Below are 21,348 nucleotides of genomic sequence, written 5' to 3' on the forward strand. Positions count from 1 at the left end.
TTATTACGATAAAAACTTCGGTCTATATATATATATAAATTTTATAACGGGTATTGTGTCAAGTAGCATTGATAAAATATTTAGGCAATGAATATTGGCAATATTTGTGTGGAAACATCTTTTTAAACCAGAAAGGTACCAAGAGGGTTAAAAATCGTTAATGAAAATTATTATCAAGTATTATTTAGTGGATGATTAATAAATAATCATGTAATGGAAATTTTGATATTGAATTTTTTTTCAAACTATGGAATTGCACATACTGAGATGTTGTAGGTTTCGAAATGATTTTAAATGAACATTTTAAATAACATAGACAGAAAAAATCATGAAATATTTAGCGAAATAAATTCAAACATAAATAAATTTAAATTATTCCACGCTATTTTTCTAATATCAAATGCAATAAACACGTACTCATATACCAAGCTTTTCATTTTTAATTAGACGCCAAACTTCCTTCCAAAGGACCAACTGCTCGCTCTCAATTTTTTTACTCTTCGCCGTAATCAGGTAACGTTATCAATTGGTTAATTTTATTAATTAATTTTATTAATTTATCACAAACTATAAACTATAATTATAATAATTTTCTGAGGATGAAAAATATTTATTAAGTATTTAAATTTTATGAAAAAAAAGCATAATGAGAAAAATGAGAGAATTTTTTTGTTACCTTTTTTGAACACAATCCTTCAAAATATTTTTTTACTATACTTGCGGAAGATCTTTAAAAGTAAGTCATCTTTAATACCTCTCAAAAGCTGTTTAAAAATTTATTAGGAGTAAATGGTTTTCCTGTTCGTTGGTCCCGATATGGGGGGAGCGCAAAATCTAGTCGAATTCACTTACTTTCAATTACAACATATTGAGTGTGATTGCAATGAAATCACTCAGTATATGCATCTATCTGATAATTTTGGAACGCAAAGTGGTGCAGGTGTCTTCTCAGAAATCTAATTATTGACCATTTTTCTATGTTTGTAAAATATGGCTTGTCATGGTGAACAAAGTGTCATATTATTTATGTTGACTTATGCTGTTAGAATGATAACTAAATTATCTAAGAAAATAAAAAAAGAACCCTGGATTATAGGAGAAAATATCAACAAAAGGAATATTAATTGTAATATTAATTACAACCGTGTAGCGTGCATTGCTTCAAATTTTAAAAACGCAAATGCTCTTGAAAAAACAAAAAGATGGTGTTATACAAAAAAAAAATATTAAATTACCAACGTAGTGGGGCAAATTTAAGTTTAGGTTAATCAACCTAACAAAATAGTACGTTTTTCGATCTGTTATTTATTTCTTTTTGCTTAAATTTTCAAAATTATATTTTATTGATCACGTGAATATTCCCCAATTGTCTCATTTTAATTTATAACCAGAACTTAACAGCCGATTCAATTATGAGTTTAAACTGTCAATGTTCAACTCCGTAGCCTTACAGTTTCTAACCTAACCCAGAGGACGAGGGAATTCCCAGAAGAGGAGGGATATTTTTTGACAGCACTGGGGCGGAATTCGTTTCAAAAAGTCAACGTTAGGAGACTAATTGCCGAATTTTATTATTTTTTTAAATTTTATAACCATCGCTGAACAGTCGACCAAAATCTTGGAGTTTACAATTACCAATGTTCAACTCCGTAGACTTTAATTTTTAACCTAATTCTGAAGACAAGCAAACTTCACGATCAAGTATAATGGGAGAACTTTTTGATGGAACTAACCCGCATTTGTGTTACATTAGAAAGCAGGAAAACCCTCCACGGTTAGCCTAATGGCAAAGGGACCCATGATGTGGTCGGTGTGAGCTGGGTAGGGAATTCGTTTCGCCCCGACATTATGACTCTATATTTACCTATTGTTCAGTGTCCCGCGAAAGAGCTGTAAAATATAATTAATTAATTTTTCAGTAAGAAATCTTTTATTATGCTTATGTGAATTATTAATTGTAATAATTCGAAACTATTCGAAAAAATAATGTCACTTGATATAATGGCGCCTAATGGGTTAAAACAATTAAACGATCGGTAAAAAATGACATTCACCGCTCCAGAAAGTATATTTCCTTTTTTTAAAGCTAAGAATAATTTATAACAATGAGGACTTGACATTTTCTTCATTGGATTATATTTTTCAACGCACTTCTGCACTGAAACAAAAATGGAGGCCTTACTTAAGGTCACATTAATGGATATTCCCTAATTACAAAGTCATTAACAAAACGGGATAAATACAGGTTAAGTGCAATTATTATTCTTTTTGACAAAATTGGAACTTTTTTTGGAGGTAGGAAGGTAAACTGAAATAACAATTCTGAAAATTAACTAAACTGAAAAAAATATGTATAATGAAAATATATTTGATTCAATTTATGTGTGTTTTATATTTAACATGGTTATCTCCTAATAAATTGAATTTATTGGATCGAAAAGTCTTAATATTAATGCAAAAATTGGTTTCATACAATTTTACATAAAATTTTACATTTTTAAAATGTAGCAAAATCGATCAAAATGCAAATGTACAAAATTAAATGTATTTACTAAATTTCATAAAAGTGCAGTTGAATCTAAAAATAACGCTTAAAGTAAAATTTAAGTCGTATTTAAGATTTTTTATTTTATTTTAATACAAGACAAGTTTTATTTTCGCAGTACCTTGAAAATAGGAATTATATAAAAAAAAAAAAGAAACGTTAAATCAAACCTTTGAAACCAAAGAAAAAGTTATGTTTTTTTTTCTCCAAAAACGAAATTTTTATTTCATTGAATTTTGAAGAAGAGCACCCGTATAATAAATATAAATTATGCTTATGCGATATTTCAGTTTTATTATTTGTGATCTCATAAAATCAAGGTTTTTGAAGTACTGCTGAGACAAATTTCAAAGGTATTTAAGCATCAGGTGAATATAAAATTAATAGTTTTAATCTCAGCGAGTATTTCTCATCTACCATCCCTACTTTTATCTAAAATTTAACAGAGATATTCCGATATCTGAAAAAAAAATCAGTTAACATCTGTAGCGCAGACTCTATAATTTATAATTTTACTTGTTGTCTTTATTGCAATGTAATTTACAGTCAAAAGAGAATAAAACTTTTTAGCAAAAAGAAAAATATTACCTAAGCCTTAAAACTTTTTTTTATAATTTCTGAGTTTTATTTTAAAGAAATACAACAAATAAAGAAAAAACTCTGATAACAAAATTATCCAATAATCAATATAATTTATGTATCAAAGAATAATCTCAAATAATCTCTACGAATATTTGATGCACATTTGATAGCAACAAGGAATCATGAAAATTGATCAAATGGTTAGAATCAGCCGCTTCAATTGATAGGAAAATCGAATCCATCAGTTTTAGTTGAATCAGCATTTTGTTTCAAATCCTTTTAATCTCTCTTTTTTCTTCTGAACTCTTCAGACATCATGAAGAGCTATTTTAAGAGAAATGTAGATTTAATACACATCTTTGGGTTGAAATCGCTGTACTGTTTGTTCCGTGAGATTAAACCAACTAAAATAAATACGGTCAACTGAATGAAGTTATTTAATGAAAGTTATATTTAGCATCGGGTGTTATTTATTTTATTGCTTTGCGTAAAAATAACATCAGAAGTAAAAATTTTATACAAGTGCAAATAGTTAAATTTAATACGAAGAAATGATAAATAGTAAATATTAGGTAAGAAAAAAGTAACAAACGTTAATTTTTTCTTTTAAGAGTTGAAGTACTTACTCTATCACTATACTATATAAAATTGAGGATCTAGGAACGGTATAAAGTACCGGCAGTTTAGGTGAATCATCCGCTATGTACTTTATTTTTGCTGTGAATTATTACACCGTAATTTTTACTGTAATATTTATTTAATTAGATTAATTCAGTGATTTTATGGTAATTATTACGATAAAAACTTCGGTCTATCAATATTTTAGTTTCGTAAAAAGTTCCTGTAAAAATAGATTTCACTGGAAAAAAAACCGGTACCTGAGTGCTGGTACTTTCTACCGTAATTTGAGCAGCAAATTTACCGGAATAATACCCAGAATTCTTTCAGTGTATGAAGTGCCAATTAAATTCATAATTTTATTTATCACTTAATTAACTTAAATATGTCATAATTTTACAATCTTTATGTTTTTTTTTAATAATCTAATGCATTTTAAATAATTTACTATAGTGCATATATAAGATGAAGAATAAAAAGTAAACTTTAAAGTTTTTGGTAAAGTATTTCGAAAATAAAAATAAAAGAATATAAGTTATATGTTTCGAAGATTATGTCAAAACATCTCTACAAATCATAAAAGAAATTTTTTAAGTATTCTATCATTTAAAATTACAATTTTAAGTGATTTTATAATTTAAATAGAAAAATCGATTGGCTTTTAACCACTTTTTATTATTTATTTAATTAATGAAAATCTAATAATTAAAGTTTATAGCAAGTAATCTCAAAGCGAAATCAAACCATCCTATGAAGTACTAGCTAAATTATCTTTCAAATGATTTAAAAACAGCATATTGAAGTTTCGCTGGGATAAATTAGATGTACTGTGCTCAAAATAAAAAAATTGACCACTCTGAATAATATTTGATCTATTGATCGGATCTTCCGGTTTTAGGACTCAATTATTCAAGAAGGTGACCTCAAATATGTTAATTAATTACAGCAGAAGATATTTTAAGGTACAAAATCAGACGCAAAACATACTATTTTCTGAGTAAATAAAACTTTTTTTCGACGATTTCGGAATTCTGACTATCAAAATATAGGAGATACCTGCAACCTGAATAATATGGTCTCCATACTTTGTTCAGGAAAGCGATCCAAAATTTAGACCCCTGAATGTTAATTTAATTTTTTAAGTATTTCGCACTATCTTGAGTATTTCGTTATCAAGTAAAAAAACCTTTGGACACAAATTTAAAATTCGTTTATCCAAAAAAATTCCATGAAAAATATAAGTTTTAGATTTTACTTAATAAGGATTGAAAATTATTTTTAATTGTAAAGTATAAAATTTTTTGCATAATTTTAAAGAATATAATTTTACATGGCAAAATTCAAAATTTGAACAAAATCGGTCGAATACTATTTGACCGAGTTCGCTTAAATTTTGTATTTTGCCATGTAAAATTACATCTTTTGAAACAATGTGAAAAATTTTATACCTTACAATTTAAAACTGTTTCGACTATTATTAAATAAAATAATAAAAAAAATAAATCTTTAGCAAAAGTTTTATTTTGCATGGATTTATCTTTAGATAAAAGAATTTATAGTTGTGAGCAAAAAATTTTCGATTTTCTTAAAAATGTTTCGAGAGATGGCGAAATATGCAAAAATAAAACTAGCATAAAGGGTACAAATTTTGGGCCACTCTTCTGAACAAACTATGGGCACCATCTTTCCCTGTTTGTGAAAATTGCAACACCATGAAGGAATCGTTATAATTGAATGAAATTTAATACGCAGTTGAGTGGTAGTGGTACAAATAAATGATTAAACTTTCAAAGCAAACAAACAATAACAAGAGATCGAAATCAGTGTTTTGAGTAGCCACCACGCTCCGCAATAAGTGCTGCTACACGACGTGGCATGGAGTCAAGCAAACTTTGAATGTCTGTCTGAGGAAGAGAATTCCATACTGTTTGTATGCGTACCCAAAATTCGTCTGTAGAAGCAACAGGGCGAGGATTACGAGCGAGACGCTGACCAACGAAATCCCACACATGCTCAATCGGTGACATATCCGGGGAATACGCCAGCCAAGGAAGAAGTTGTACCTGTCGCGATGCAAGGAAGGATTGAACAGTCCTAGCAATATGAGGGCGGGCATTGTCCCGTTGAATTACAGCACCTGGCAAGGCTTGAAGGAAGGGAACAGCTTGGGGCTGTAGAACTGCACTGATGTACCGGTTGTTGTTCAGATTACCCACAATTCGTAGCAATTGAGATCGTTCATGATATGCTATGGCACCCCAGACCATAACTCCGGGAGTTCGTTCACTGTGGCGTTCTATAACGCACTCAGGAAGATGGCGTTCGCCGGCATACCGTCTGACACGAATGCGACCATCATGGTACCACAAATTGAAGTGAGATCCGTCAGAAAACACGACACGCTGCCAATCAGCACGCCAGTCCCCATGCTGGTTGGCCCATTGCAGCCGCGGGCGCCGAATGTTTAGCGTGAGGGGGTTCCTGTATAAAGGAGTTCTTGCGCGCAGTTCACGCTACAGCAGACGTCTACGAATTGATAAAGCACACAATGAAACACCTGTAGCTATTGACCACTGTGCTGCCAGTTGTCCAGAGGGAGCTGTACGGTCCGTTAGGACAACGCCGAACAGGTGTCTATCATCGCGAGCTGACGTGACAGTTCGGGGTCCACTCCCGGATTTCCGAGTTGTCCGACACTCGTCCATCCACTGCTTTCGAACACGCATTACTGTGCTGCTGTTACGCTGCACACGAGCGGCTACTGCACGATAAGATAATCCAACTTCACGAAGGCCGATGATTCTCCCCCGTTTAAACTCCGTAAGTTGTTGAAATCTTGCTCTCTTTCGTCGAATAGGCACAAGTAATGATTAAGCTAACGTTTACCACTAGCAGATAACCACCGATAACCATACTCGCTTGGCTACAGCCGTCTATTTATTCGGATCCATTCGCCGCTCAGAGGGCGCTGCTCAGCATACGCATGCGCTACGGGTCTGAAATTCTAATCATTTGCATATCAGGCTCTACTTTGCATTTCCTGAAAATTTCAGCTCACTCGCGTAAGTCCTTCATGGTGTTGCAATTTTCACAAACATGAGTTTATATATATATACATATATATATAACGATAAGAAAGTTTACAAGTATTGTGCTCAGGCAACTATAGAATTATCTATTCTTTTAATTAAAAGCTCATGCTCATGATTGCTGCTGGTCTTTTACCATAAAATCCGGTTTTGTCTTGAAATATAAAGGAACAAAAAAATCCGATGCACTGTAATTTTTACAGTAATATGTACTGTAAGATCACTGAATCCCTATGATTAAATAAATATTACTGTAAAACGCATTTTACGGTAAAATGGATGTTAAGAATGACGTACTCAGGATACCAATACTTTTCTCCGTAATTTAAAACTGAATTGTTTACATTGTTGAAAGTCTTATCTTAATAGCTTGAAAAACATTTAAAAAGAAAATTCTTGATTTCATAATTTATTAATTTCATTTCAAATTTTGTTACATAATTGATACACAATAAAGAGTATAATATAAATTTGCAATTTTTTAGATATTACGTTCTTTACCAGCCTCTTGACTATTTTATATGTTTATTATAATTATTTATATTTAAGTTATTAAATTTAATTTAATGTTAATATGGTTGTTTTATAATATTATATATTTCGTTGCAGTTTAACAACTATGATATGCTTTTAAGCAACTTTCTTAAACTGGCTTACTTATAATACTAAGTAAAATCAACTATAATATGGTTATACGCAGATGCTTAAACGCAAATCTAAAGCCTATTTGTATATTCTAATTACAATGATTAGTCGCAAAATGATAACGAAACTGATTAATGTGATCTTTGGCTATGATAAGCTTCGGTCTTTATAAATATGCTATTACACAAGATGGTACGGTGCTGGATGATTTAACTTATTAACTGAAAGCATTTTTCAAATCTGTCTCAAAAAATAAAATATATATACTAAAGAATAATTTTAGTCATATTCATTTGAAAGAACAAATTATATTTTGTAATTGTCGTTAAATGACTTATTTTCTTTATTATATGGTAACGTTTATGGGTTATTAGCATAGTTAAAAGGAGATTTTTGTCAAGGTAAAATTTGTTTGGTTTATGATTAATTTTATTATTATTGATTACGAAAACTAATCATGATTATAGCAATTGTAAATTTATATTAATCGTAAACATTTTGTACCGCTACGTTGAATAAAAATATTTTAAATATTTACGCAATTAAGACAAAAAATATTTAAAATTCAGAAAAATATTTTTTTCACGTTTACCACACATCACTGAATTTTGAAGAAATGAAACGTAAATTTTATGAAAACTAGTTTCAAGCGTAAAAAATCTTTTTTAAATATGCAAATGACCCCTATCAGGAAAATCTAACATTTTTTAATAATTCTTATCCATACCCAAGGGCATGATAGCAAACCACACCTCATCTGAAGATGCATCAAAAATGAAACAAATAAATAAAATAAAAATGCTACCGAATCATTTCTCATTATTGCATCGAAGTCCACTTTCGCCGCAATGATAAGATTTAACTGAAAACTCAAAATAATTTCTGGATGCGCAAACACGGTTTAATGCTCATTCGTCAATTTTTCAAACTTTTAAATTACTATCATCCTTTAACACTTTTTCTTGATGGAGTTTCCTCGTTATCACTTTTTATTTATTAGGTTGTCGCTTTAAACTCACCTCGAGTTGATATTTAAAAAAATTAATTTTTTTCATCTTTTACTTTAAAAGAAGTTATACCTATGATAGAGACTTGTGCATACATTTTATTAAAAAAATATGTTTAATAAAGAAATTTTATTTTATTTCATGTTGAACAGCCAACCTAATTCTGGGCTTATCAACGAGCAACTCCTTGTAATTTTGATCCAAACCAGAGGATCTCCTGGGTCAAGCCGTAGTGGGGAACTTTTTGAGGGAACTAACCAGCACTTGCATGGAGAGGGAAACCATGAAAACGGTTAGTCCGGTGGCTAGAGATAACCATGATCTAACCCATGATCCTGCTACCACTGGTGATATTTTACGTCACCACTGTTAACGGTGCGAGCAGGGAGCGTAATTCGTATAGACCAGCCATCGCTGGGATTCGAACTCGAGTCACCTCATTGGGAGCGTTCTATCCTCTGAACAAATACAACTCAAGAAAGAAATTAAAAAGATATGATCTCATATTAAATTATTTTTTTAATTATATTATAAATAAGCAGCAAAATATTCAGAGTGTTCCGCAAAGACCACGATTGGTGTGTATTTTAGAATCCTTATATCAAAAATAAAACTAAAATATATACAAATCGGAGACGCAAATTAACATTTTACCGAGGAAAAAGCAAAAACGCTATCAGAATCTGACAAATTACAGTAGAGAAATGCGAATGTAATTAATGAGAAAAAGGATTTTATCATGAGTTAAAACTTGAAGATGTTTCTAATAATCATCATTTAATTCATCGTTGTTTCCTCCTGCAGTAAAACTTCTCCGTTTGTTTATTACATTCACCTTCTGTACCGTAAATTTGCATGATTTCTGCACCAGTTTTGTTTTTCTTCGGTTAAATATTAATTTGCAGTTCCAATTTACATACATTTTTCTTTTCAACTTCGATAATTATTTTAAAATTTATTGGAAATAATCGTTATGAAATACCCTTAGAACTATTCATTTATTAAGAACATAGCTTATGATTTTCGTATGCTAAGAGCTTAAAATAGTAAATCATAATAACATTACTAATTTTATTTTTAATGTTACTTAGAAAAAAAGTAAAAAAGTATTCATTTTTAATGCAGCTTTTTGCTGTATCTAGTTATTTGCTTTTAAATATTATTTAAATATAATGGTTTTAGAGTAAGCGGAAAGAGTTTTTGAAATAAAAGTTCATCACTTAAATAAACAGAAACTATGCTTAGGTCCAAAAGCTACGGAACATTTAAAAATATACTTCCGTGGATATCACAAGAAGCACAGAACTGAAATAAATAGAAACTACACAAAAAGGCAATGGCACAAATTCATAATTAAGAAAAAATTAGCGTTACAGCAATAAGGTCTAAAAACAATTTAGTCAAATGGTACTTGTGGAGGACTTAATTAATATGAGATTTTACTCTGCTTGATGGCAATTTAGGTCCCATTAGAAACTCTCAAGCTGTTTATGAGGATGTCTGTTGAGGATGATGTCTGTTCTACCCCATAGAGGCAGTTCTTATCCCTGAGATAAGACGACCTACGAGTGGGGTAACAAGATGCAAATGTACCCCCAACAACATCACTGACAGTGCTCTAGAAAGTTTCCGATTTGGATATTCTTGCAGAATATTCTTAGTCCAACCCATGTATTTTTATCCATGAAACAAAACAAACGAAATGATGGAAAACGCATTTGAGCAATCTTACATTAGGCTCTAAGTTCTCATACCTGTACTTCAGAGGAGTCAAGGTACAACCCTGAGAGGCATGCAGATCGGTGTGGCCATGCAACATCCCGCCAGGCGAGATTATAAATCTTGATGTAAAATCTCCTTTATAAATCTCCTTTCATGATGTTGCAGGAATACTGATTTTCTCTATGTGTCAAATCGTCGCTGATCACTGTTATGTCTGATCTCATCAGTGAAGAAAACATGCGTCGATTGCGCCTGTATTCAAACTTGATGGTGCTTGATTAATGTTGATTGTTGATTGCTTGACTGATGTTTAAACAGATTATTCTGTAATCTGAAGTATCAAGAAAGGACCCTAATTTTGCGAGCTTCTGAACTTTTAGTACACTGTTCAAGCATAATATTGCATTTTCTGAACTTCTTAGCATTGTTTTCTTCTGCAAATATTTACCAATCTGCTGTAAATATTTTTGTATGGTAAACCAAGATCAGTTCAGAGTTTTTTACGTTTCCTCGATTGTTTGAAACAAAGTAGCTTCCACCTCCTCTTTTAATCAGCATGTTGTTGTCTAAAATTAATAATCTACTTGATTGATACGAGTCGGAAAAACCGAAATTACCAGACTTGAACTTACAAGACCTCTTTTGACATTTACAAACCTCTAATGCAATTGGAAAAATAGCAAAAATCATTTTGATAGCAACTGTTACGTTACGACGCTTGTAAAATATAAAATGTATGTAATAGCTTCTGTTATTTGAGTAACCATTTCCCCCTAATAACTTTCCCATTTTTTAACAGTTGAGGCGTATTCTTTAAAAAATGAATTTTTTATATAAAAAACCTTTACACGATGCTTTTTTTGCTATGGAATATGAAAAGTTAGATTTAATTCATCATTAAATATATTACTGCTTATTACTTATTTTAATTTTGTTTTTAAATTCTAAAATGAGCAATTATTTTGGTATTGTTATGAGACAGTATATCTGACTGAATAAAAGGAATATATTTAATCAATATTTATATGATAAGCAAATAACTATTAGGAAAATTCTGCAGTGGTTGATTATAATATATAATAGAAAATGCATGAACTGATTTGTTGAAATGAAAAATTATGGCCTTGCAACTAAAGTCTTACTTACCTTTCCCGCGGCTATTTCAGGAACATTAATTACTCTATAAATATTTAATATCACTACCTTACATTACTTAAGTTTTGCTGCTATTTTTCTTTTTCCTAACATAACTGTTTCTTTATCAACGTATCAAAAGGTTTTTTCTTTTTCAAAAAGTTATTTGATTGTCGGTAAATATTTGTTATACATTTCTAAAAAAGTGCTTCAAGGAGATCGATCTACATACGATAAATGTGCTTCAATTAAATTTTAATTTACATTTCTAAACAGAGCAAATAATAGAAATATAATGAAAAGTGAAAAAAAAATGAGAATAAAAGCGCTAAAATGCTATTATTATTTTCTTTCACTCTCTTCCGCAATAATTTAATAATACTTTAATAATTTAATATATTTCAAGTGCTATATTTCTTTCATTTAATTCGTTTTTCCAGGTATCGAAAAAAACTTAGATTTCAGCACTAAAAGGTTTAAGTAAAATAAAAATTTTAAAACACTTGTTTCGGAGGATTGGGATGATGATCTAGGGACCACGGGATCCTTTAAAATCCTTATATGTTCTTTAAATCCTTAGTATCCTTTTAAAAGGATATTTTTTTGATAAAAATAGCTTTAAAACTCTAAATAAGTTTAAGATATGAAACCTTTCTCCCCAAATACAGATTTCGTGGGTATTGAAAGTGTACATTTCCTTTTATTTGGATTTTTACTTGCTTCAAGTTCAAATAAAGTGAATAAAAAGGATGTTGTGTATTATTTTAAATTAAATATTATTAACAAAATAATATAATTAAACAAATATATTATTTTTACCATAAAATCTCGAAATGATCAATTAAGGAAATTATAATGATGGTTGTTATAGAAATATGAAAAATAAATAAATGTTACACACTGAAGTATGAAATCATTACCCCAATCCGTACTAAAAATGTTTTTTCATGAATGTCACAAGTAGTTTCAGAGATAACGAGAAAGACACAAAAAGTTACAACTAAATTCAGCTATCTCTCCCCGATTTGAACTACCTCCCAAAAGTTAAATTTTAAATTTGTCATAACATTTGGATATCTCACAGATATAAAAAAAATTTGGTAAAATTACCATACTGTATGGTAATGATATTTCTTGTAAAAAATATTTCTGCCTAATAAAACCAAACTGTAAGATATTTACATCATCCATTTGATAATTTTTCTATTCATACTGTAACGGCTTACAGGAAATTTTGATTTACGCAATTATAGTTTTTATTCCCACAAAATTAGTATTTATTAAAAAATTCAAAAATGTCAAGTAAATTTAACGGAAAAACAGTTTTTATGTCATGCTCCAAGGTACCATGACAAAACGTTCAGATTTTACCACACTTACCAAATATAATCACATGTTATAAAACCATACTTTATCGTTAACTTTACTAAAATCATTATTAAAAAAGAAACTTAGGTAAAAATTACCGAGCTTTTTCTCTTCTTCTTCTCATTGGCACGACAGCCCAGGATGGGTCCTGGCCTTCTCAACAAGCCTATGCCGAGACATTCTTCCCTTAGCCAAGGTTCTCCAGTTTATAATCTTTAAAACTTGCAGGTCCTTTTCAAGGCAGTCTAAAAATCTTAAGTTTGGTCGTCCTCCTTTTCTTGTACCTGTTTGCCTGGAACTGAGGACTTTTTTGGTTGTCCTGCTATCCTCCATTCTCACAATGTGGCCTGCCCATTTAATCCTTTGAATTTTGATAAATTTAATGACATCAGGTTCTTTATGTGCTTTGTAAAGTTCCGTGCTTGATCTTCTAAACCAGGTACCGTTTTTACTTATTCCACCAAAAATGCTTCGCAGTATTTTTCTCTCAAATCTAGCTATCATATTTTCATCTCCACGGGGCATTGTCCAGGTCTCACACGCGTGTGTAAGCACTGATCATATAAGACATTTATAGAGTAACGCTTTTGTTTTTCTTTTTATTAGGCTTGACTTAAGATATTTTCTTAGACCATAAAAACACTTAGTGGCCATCGTGATTCTCGTGAGTATTTCTTGTGTAGTGTCGCTTTTGTTGTTAATCTTAGAAACCAAATAGGTAAAGCTATCAACGGCTTCGAATTTGTATGCTCCAATTTCAAACTGTGTTTCTTCATAGCCAGCTTTTGTGCAGGGCATGTATTTAGTTTTATTTTCATTGATTCTTAACCCCATCTTTAAGGATTCCTTCTCCAGACTTAAAAAGGATTGTGTCAGTGCTGTCTGCGTTCCAGCGATAATATCTAAATCATCAGCAAAAGCCAATATTTGTACTGATTTGATGAAGATATTTCCTCCTGTGTTGATGTTTGAGTCCCTTACTATTTTTTCTAATGCTAGATTAAAGAGGAGACATGCCAAGGCTTCTCCCTGTCGAACACCATTTTTAATTTCTATAGGATGAGAAAAACTATTCTGTATCTTGACCATGATTTTGGTTTCACTTAGTGTCAAGCTAATCGGTTTCACTTGTTTCTCTGGTATATTTAATGCCCTTAAGACTGATATTAGAGTTTTTCTGTTAACACTATCGTACGCTGTTTTAAAATCAATAAACAGATGGTGTGTGTCAATATCAAATTCTATTGTCTTCTCCAAAATTTGCCGGATGTTAAAAATTTGCTCTGAGGTGGATCGCCCCTTCCTGAATCCGGTCTGATAATCTTCAGTTATATTCTTGACAAGTGGGGAGAGTCTTTTGAAAAGGATGCTAGAAAATACTTTATAACTTACACAGAGCAAGCTAATTCCTCTGTAGTTTGAGCAATCCAGTATATCTCCTTTCTTATGAATCGCACTGGTCATGCTGGTTTTCCACTCTTCAGGGAATAAGTCTTGCTCCCATATAGCTCGCACCAGATCATATATTTTCTTTGTGACACTTGTTCCCCCATTTTTAAGAAACTCAACGAGATTTCCCAGCTTTTTAGTGTCCCCATAAAGCCAACGGCAAGGTACATTTTATCATATTCTGGCAGTGTTGACCTTACTTTTTTTTCTCAGTGCATGAAATTATGTATGTTTTTAATTTTAAAACTGAACTCACTATACTTAAAAGTAATAATTACCATACTTAAAATATACTTCTTGAACCAAGAATTAATATGCATCTCAATAGTTAAAGGTCTGATGAATTTAAATTATTGCTATCAAAAGTTTATCAGGGTAAAGTTTTATTCTGTTAAAAATAAGTTAAAAAATTTCCATTTAATTTGGAAAACTAATAATAAACATGAAAATAATGACAAAACATCTCAAAATAACACAAAAAGTGATTCATGAAACTAAAAATAAAGCAAATGAATTTAAGCCATAAATATATGATAACAATTCATAAATAAAATCTCAGATACATTTTAATACGCGCAAATAGCTCATTTTCTTAACGACAAAGATTATACACTAACTACACCACTAATTCAGCATGCGCCATCAAGTTTATGTACTTTATTTTAAAATGGATTCTGCTAAAAAGTTTGAAATTTTTGAAACACGATTATGAAATTTTTGGGCAAGACAACTAGATTTAAAAGAAAAATGCAGACACATTAAAAACAGAGCATTTGTTTTCGTAACCTTAACTCATAATGCCCACCATTCATTCTTGCTAGTACTTATTGGAAATAATTTGAGATTCCGAATTTGACATAAATTATGTTTGATGCTTCATTGTTTTTTTTTCTTTTTCTTTTTAAATTTAAGCCAATGACAGCCTGTATCCAAAGTTTGAATAATAGTGCATTGTTTTTTTTCCCACTCAAAGACAGTTTTATGCAATATTCAGAAAAAACCGAGTTAAATATTTTAATAATAATTTTATGGTTAAGTAACATGTACTGATGAAATATTTTAGAAAATTCAATTGCACGAATACTTTTGCTCCTGAAATTTTATGAAATATCAAGTAATACAAATTTTATGCGTTCCAATTTCTTCCCCTTCTAGAAATAAAAAAAAAAGAAAAATAACATATGTGACATCGAGTCACAGGTTACGTTAGTAAATCCTGATCCAATTCTTACCTCGCCCCTTAAATCTCAGTGCAATTGGGACATTCTCCCCCAGAAATTCCATTCTCTCCCTTTTTTCTTGGAAGAACACCTGGCGCGGTATCTGTGATCTCCACATGAAGGCTACGAGTGCAGGAGTGCTCTTAACCGCAACTGAGTTTTAGGGAGAAAAACACTTTCACTCTAATTTCAGTAACAACTAAACTTTCAGAAATTAGGTAATTGTAATTTGACTTTCAAGGATTTCTTTAAATACGAGGAGCGAATTCCCACATTCACATCACATCACGCTTAACAGCTTTTGAGATCAGTTGACTGCAAAGTTACTACCTCCAGCGAGGGGCATTTTTTTTTCTCACCTCCCTCCTCACTTGAGGTAATGGTTAAAATTTAACATGGTATCATCATCGTCATTTTTAGTCTGGTCAACTGAATGACATCTTCTTTGATTTTTCTTTTTCATAATTAACTTACCACATAAATTCTCAGCACTGATGAAAATGGCCAGCCTTTTTACTAAAAATTTCGCACTCAGAGAAATATTAGCTGTCATCACTAATTTCTTTGATTTAATGTGGTAATCGCATCAATGAACCAGTAGACTTTCTGTTGCCTGGATCAGTATGGCGTGTTTGATCTCGTTCGCCTGCCGCCATCGGCTTCTGCTCTGAAAATCACTGTCTGTAGCATGAGAAGAATTTGTTGATGAGATCCCCTTTCTGGAATGTCTGTGACAACCGCGTGGATGTACCTGGAACCCCAAGCACCATATCATGACATTGGATACTAGACTCTTGATGATCCTGCCAAATATTCCCCATTCAAAATTTACCATGATTCCAAGGATGCCGTTTTGCTGCTGTCTCTATGTCAGAGAAACTATCTAAATAAAAAGTGAACTTCCATTTATCTGAACTCAGGACTGTTTTATTTTGGTTTGCTTCTTTTTACAGTTGTACCTTTTTTTAGAAGTCATCACCATGTCAAAAATTAAAGGTATGTGGTAATTCTCATTACGGTTTTTCTTTTAGATTGTATTTTGTCATTTTGTTACAAGGGTTTTTGCGGAACACATTCGCCATGTTGCAAACTACTATACGTTTTTGATTAATTCGGCCATATTTCTCCTAAAATTCAGTTATTTTATCTCCCTAATATATATTTTTTTCAATACCAAACCATCAAAGCACCACAACTTATTTTCAGTGAGAATTTTGTTTAGCAATTTTAAGTTGGTTTTAGTACGCTTTTTATTTATAATTCGCTTAATATTTCAATAATAAAAGTCTCCTGTTAATATTGCTTAAAACTTTTCTCTTTCTTCTTTTCTAATTTTGCTAGACACATGTTTAAAAAAAATAATAATGATAATAATTAATTGATGTAAGAAAATAACTGAGAAAAAAAGTATACTCAAAACTACCAGAATATTGTAAAATTTACCGTGTTTCAGGCACGCTCTATGATAACACCAAAAAGCTCGGTAGTTTTAACAGAAGCGCTTTAGCAATGATTTTGGTTAAATTGAAAATTAAATATGGTTTCATTATTTACAGTAAAATTTGGTAAATATGGTGAAATCTGGTAATTTTATAGCAATACCCTAGAGTATAATGGGAAATTCTTTCATTCGGTTAAATTTACTGTTCAGTTCAGCATTTTTTGACTAAACGTGTGGTAATAAGAACTATAATTTTGAAAACCAGAATTTCTGGTAAACCTAACCATCTGTAACGAAAATTAACAAATGAAAGGTTTAGTAAAGGTATATTTTTGTTTCCTTAACCATAATTATATTTTCTTTTAAACATAAATGTCATTATCGTACAATACGGTAATTGACCAGAACTTTTTTTGCGCGTAGATGTAGATATATGCCAAAGTGAATGCATAAAGTGCATTCAATAATTGAAAAATTATTGCATATAATTTTCATGATAACCAATGATAATAATGATAATAATCATACAATATTTTAATCCGAAAAATTAAATAAAAATTTAAAATTTGTAAAAAAAAACATTAATATTGTTATGTTTCTCTTTAGTTTGAAAGATGAAACCTATTTAAAGAAAATAGTAATATACCCCTTTAATTCATAAAATAATATTTTAACTCCAAAAAATGAGCTTTAAATATTGCAGCATAATATATATAATAATGTTAACTATGTTTCAATTCTTAAATATTTAATGCTAAGTTAAAGAAAAAAAACATGAGCTTATTGAAATAAATTTAAAAGAAAAATTTCGAGCGTTGCATAGGCTAAGAAAGTTGCCCTAAGATATATAATATATTTAAAGTTAAAATATATATATATATATATATGTGTGTATATTTGTATCATTTCGATAAAAAATGAACAGATTCATCATTTAATTTTATAATGTGCAATGCAAATGCAATGAATGAGCAATTGGTTTCTAATTTCGTTCCATTCCAAGTTTTCGAAAAACCAATTTTACGTATGTAACATAGAACAACTTAACAGAATCACTAAACTATATGATAATGTTTTCAAATGGTACAAGATCCCCGCAAGCTAGTGGAAATTTCATAGAGTTAAGGAAATTGAAGCGAAAAGGAGAAATGCGCAATAGCATTTGCTTCGATGACGTAGACTGAGATGGGGGACCAAAAGTTTGGAGGCTGAATGCTTCCCAAGCACGTGCGATTCGCGGCTTTCTTCACTGTTCTCGGTGAATTCAGTTCTGCAACCACAAGTGAAAAGAAATTTATGTTTTCACTTATTTGCTCACTAATTTAATTTTCTCAAATTTTTCTTTAATAATGAAGATGATATTGTTTTGCATATTTTTTTTTTTTTACTCTGATGTTCGGTAAGTTTAGTAAAAACTACTTATTTCAAATTTTTTATGAAAATAATTATTATTTGATTCTTTATTGTATCTGTATTTATAGTAAAATTTAATCATTGGTTTCAATTTTGCAACCACAATTGAAAAGAAATGCATGCATATGTGCGTAATTTTCACGTTCTTTTCTGCTGAGTAGCTTCTGTAAAAATGACTTCATTTAATTTGTGAATTGTGAATTGAATTAAATTGCAATGTTTAATTTAATTTCAAAAATTTCTAGATAATTTTGTTATTTCGTAAGTTGGCAGTAATAAATTTGGGAGTTAGACGATTATAAAAGAAACGGTTCGAAATTTGGATGAAGATAAGATTTTTCTTTAATTATGAAGATGATACTGTTTTGTATATATTTTTCTTTTATACTCTGATGTTCGGTAAATTTATTTAAAACTACCTACTTCAAACGTTTTATGAAAATAAATATTACTATTTGATTATTTATTTCAACTGCATTTGTTTTAAAATACGACATTGTTTAGTCATTTGTGAGTAGGATAGAAAGAAAAAAATTGCTGAATAGCTTCTTTAAATACTTTAATTTCTGAGCTATAAAGACAATAAAATTGTTATGTTTAGGTTAATTTTAAAATTTTCTTGGTGATATTTATTCTTTCATAAGTTTCTTAACTCGCGACTGTCAAAAATTTGGTTGATTTATGTGTAATCAAAGCCAATAAACTGCACCTATATTTCAGCATGACCAAAATGAATTATCTTAACTAGTTTTGAAAGCAAAAACAATTTTTAGAATATTTTTTGATGTAATTGCTAACACAACAATGAAAACATATTTAATTTTACAGTAAACAAAACTGCAAATTATGATAATCATAGACATCTAAATCGTGCAAATGTTATAGATAATGGGATATGAAAATCATTATCTATTTAAATTTTATTATAAGTAAAGTTATAAGTTAATAAAGCTTAACAAACATTCTGTAAGTGTTTAGTGAATGAAAATTACAATTTTAAAGAGTAACGATGATAATGGGATAATGACGAATGGAATTAATTTTACAAGTAGAACTATTTTCAAATAGCAGTGCGTTAGCTAAAAATTAACAGAATTTCCTTTTAAACATTTGGTTTTAAATTTTTATTACTTATGCTAGTTTCCATTTCTTAGTTTCATAAATGGTTTACATTGTTAATATCATTTATGATGCTATACATACATAATATTTTGAGCATGAAAACAGTTATTCGAAAATAACTATATAATCTTGACCAAATTCTTGAGTAATTTTGTATAAAAATTAAGTATAGCACAAGGTAATGGAACAACTTATTGCTTACCTAGCCAAAGGGGAAAACCTGCTAATAATTAATTGGTAGAAAAGTAGGAAGTGGAACAATTGTGATCATAAACAATACTTCTACAATTACTTTAACGTAAAATCATGTGTGACATTATTTTTATCTAATGAAGTCGTGTTTTAGATACTTTCATATTTCTATTTCATTTAAGATAACAAGAATTATGTATTAACTGCTTAGGCGCCTATTTTAAAAAGCCTAATCAAAGTTACATGAAATTTATAAATACGCTATTAAAGAGTATCTTAAGACAAATTAAAAATATTGAGCAAAAAAATGTACTTTTACTGATGTTCATTTTGTTTGGAACATCGACCGTTTGGCTAGAGTTTTTTTTTTAAAACTTAATTTCAAACAATAGAATTAAATATAATGATAGTTAATAAATAATAATTAATAAATCACATATAAGAATGAACAATGGTTATTTCATCCATTTAACATTATTGAAAGAACAAGTAATTTATAGTTTTAGCTTAAAAATACTATTTATATTGATTACTGAGATAAATAGTACTTGTTATTCATAAAATTTTAAAGCATACACTTCTCACAATGAAAATACTTTTTTGTGGTATATTTTTACCAGGATGTTACATTGTAAACATTAAAGAAATCCTTCCGGTGGTCTCAATACACACGTTTAAATTCTAAGAAGGACAATGTAATTGATCTAGGACGATTCGTAACAGACTCGTTGTAAATAGCCTTTAAATGGGAAGTTCATTTGTCCTTTTCGCGTACTTAACTATATAACTTACAGTTTCCAACAAAAGTTTTAAAGATTTACAAAAAAGCTTCCTTTATCATTATTGTTTATTGTATCATTAGACATATTTTCGTCAAGAAATCATTATTTAAAAATAAAACATCCTACTTTAGTGCGTGAACAGCTTTCTACATCCCCGTTGTAACAATTGGATCTTTATTAAATTAAAATATATGTGCAAGTAAAATTCACAAGTACATAAACTTAAAAAATCAACAAAAACATCTAAACATTCTATAGAGGAATAAAAACTGAATCCGAAACCTACTTCATAATGTTAGTTTTAAATCAATGCAAGAAGAATAAACTTATTTGCTCGTTAAATTAAAACGATAAGTCCATATGGCATCGGGACATTCAAAGGTAAACGGAAAAGAAATCATATTTCATATAGTTCCGAAATTAACACCAATTTGTACTTTTCTCGTTCATTATGCACTTTTTAATTTTCCCAAAAAATTTTTAAAGTTAACGTGAGAAATTGAGCAGTATTCATGAGTATTGATATTTAATTAAATCTTACGATGCTTTTGATATTATTTTTTTTTTTTAGTTTTGAGTCAGTATGGACAGTTTTCAAGGGAGCGGAGAGAGGCATTTTTCGCGTTTTTTTTAAAAATTTTGAGCTATCTGAAATTAATTATGAACAACGCATTTTAGTTGAGTCTGTATTTTTTTTTTTAAATTTGTCCATTGGAAAGCCGCGGTGGCTTAGGGAATAGAGCATTCGCCATCCAATAAAGGGAACTGGGTTAGAATCCCAGAGATGGCTGGTCGATACGAATTGCACACCCTGCTCGCACCGACCCCAGTGCTGACGTAAAATATCATCAGTAATTGATGAATCAAGGGTTAGAGTCCAAAGAGGGCTCTCGGTGAGGCTTGTCTGGTATTGCCTCTAAATCTACCTCACTCCTATCCAATTCTTATTTTTAATAATAATTTGGAGCAAAGAAGAGGTTTTCACTTTCATTATGTAGTTTTTAATATAGTTTATATAT

At 30.2% G+C, this 21,348-nt stretch overlaps 1 protein-coding gene across 2 annotated transcripts in view; it reads left to right on the forward strand.

Moving 5' to 3' along the window:
• The first annotated feature begins 15,661 nt into the window (after nucleotides 1-15,661).
• LOC107453210 (gamma-aminobutyric acid receptor subunit alpha-6-like) overlaps nucleotides 15,662-21,348 on the forward strand; it is a 75,160-nt gene continuing 69,473 nt past the window's right edge. Inside the window, exon 1 of one of the 2 annotated variants that reach the window (XM_071187547.1) lies at nucleotides 15,662-16,375. Coding sequence is in view for 1 of the 2 variants with exons in the window: in XM_016069937.3 (XP_015925423.2) it covers nucleotides 18,170-18,219 (50 nt within the window). In the remaining variant the exon portion in view is untranslated. Of the gene's footprint in view, nucleotides 16,376-17,998; nucleotides 18,220-21,348 lie in introns of those variants that run through there. The other variant, XM_016069937.3, reaches the window with a different exon arrangement.

The sequence above is a fragment of the Parasteatoda tepidariorum genome, chromosome X1 (assembly GCF_043381705.1).
Source record: "Parasteatoda tepidariorum isolate YZ-2023 chromosome X1, CAS_Ptep_4.0, whole genome shotgun sequence".
Classification (NCBI taxonomy): domain Eukaryota; kingdom Metazoa; phylum Arthropoda; class Arachnida; order Araneae; family Theridiidae; genus Parasteatoda; species Parasteatoda tepidariorum.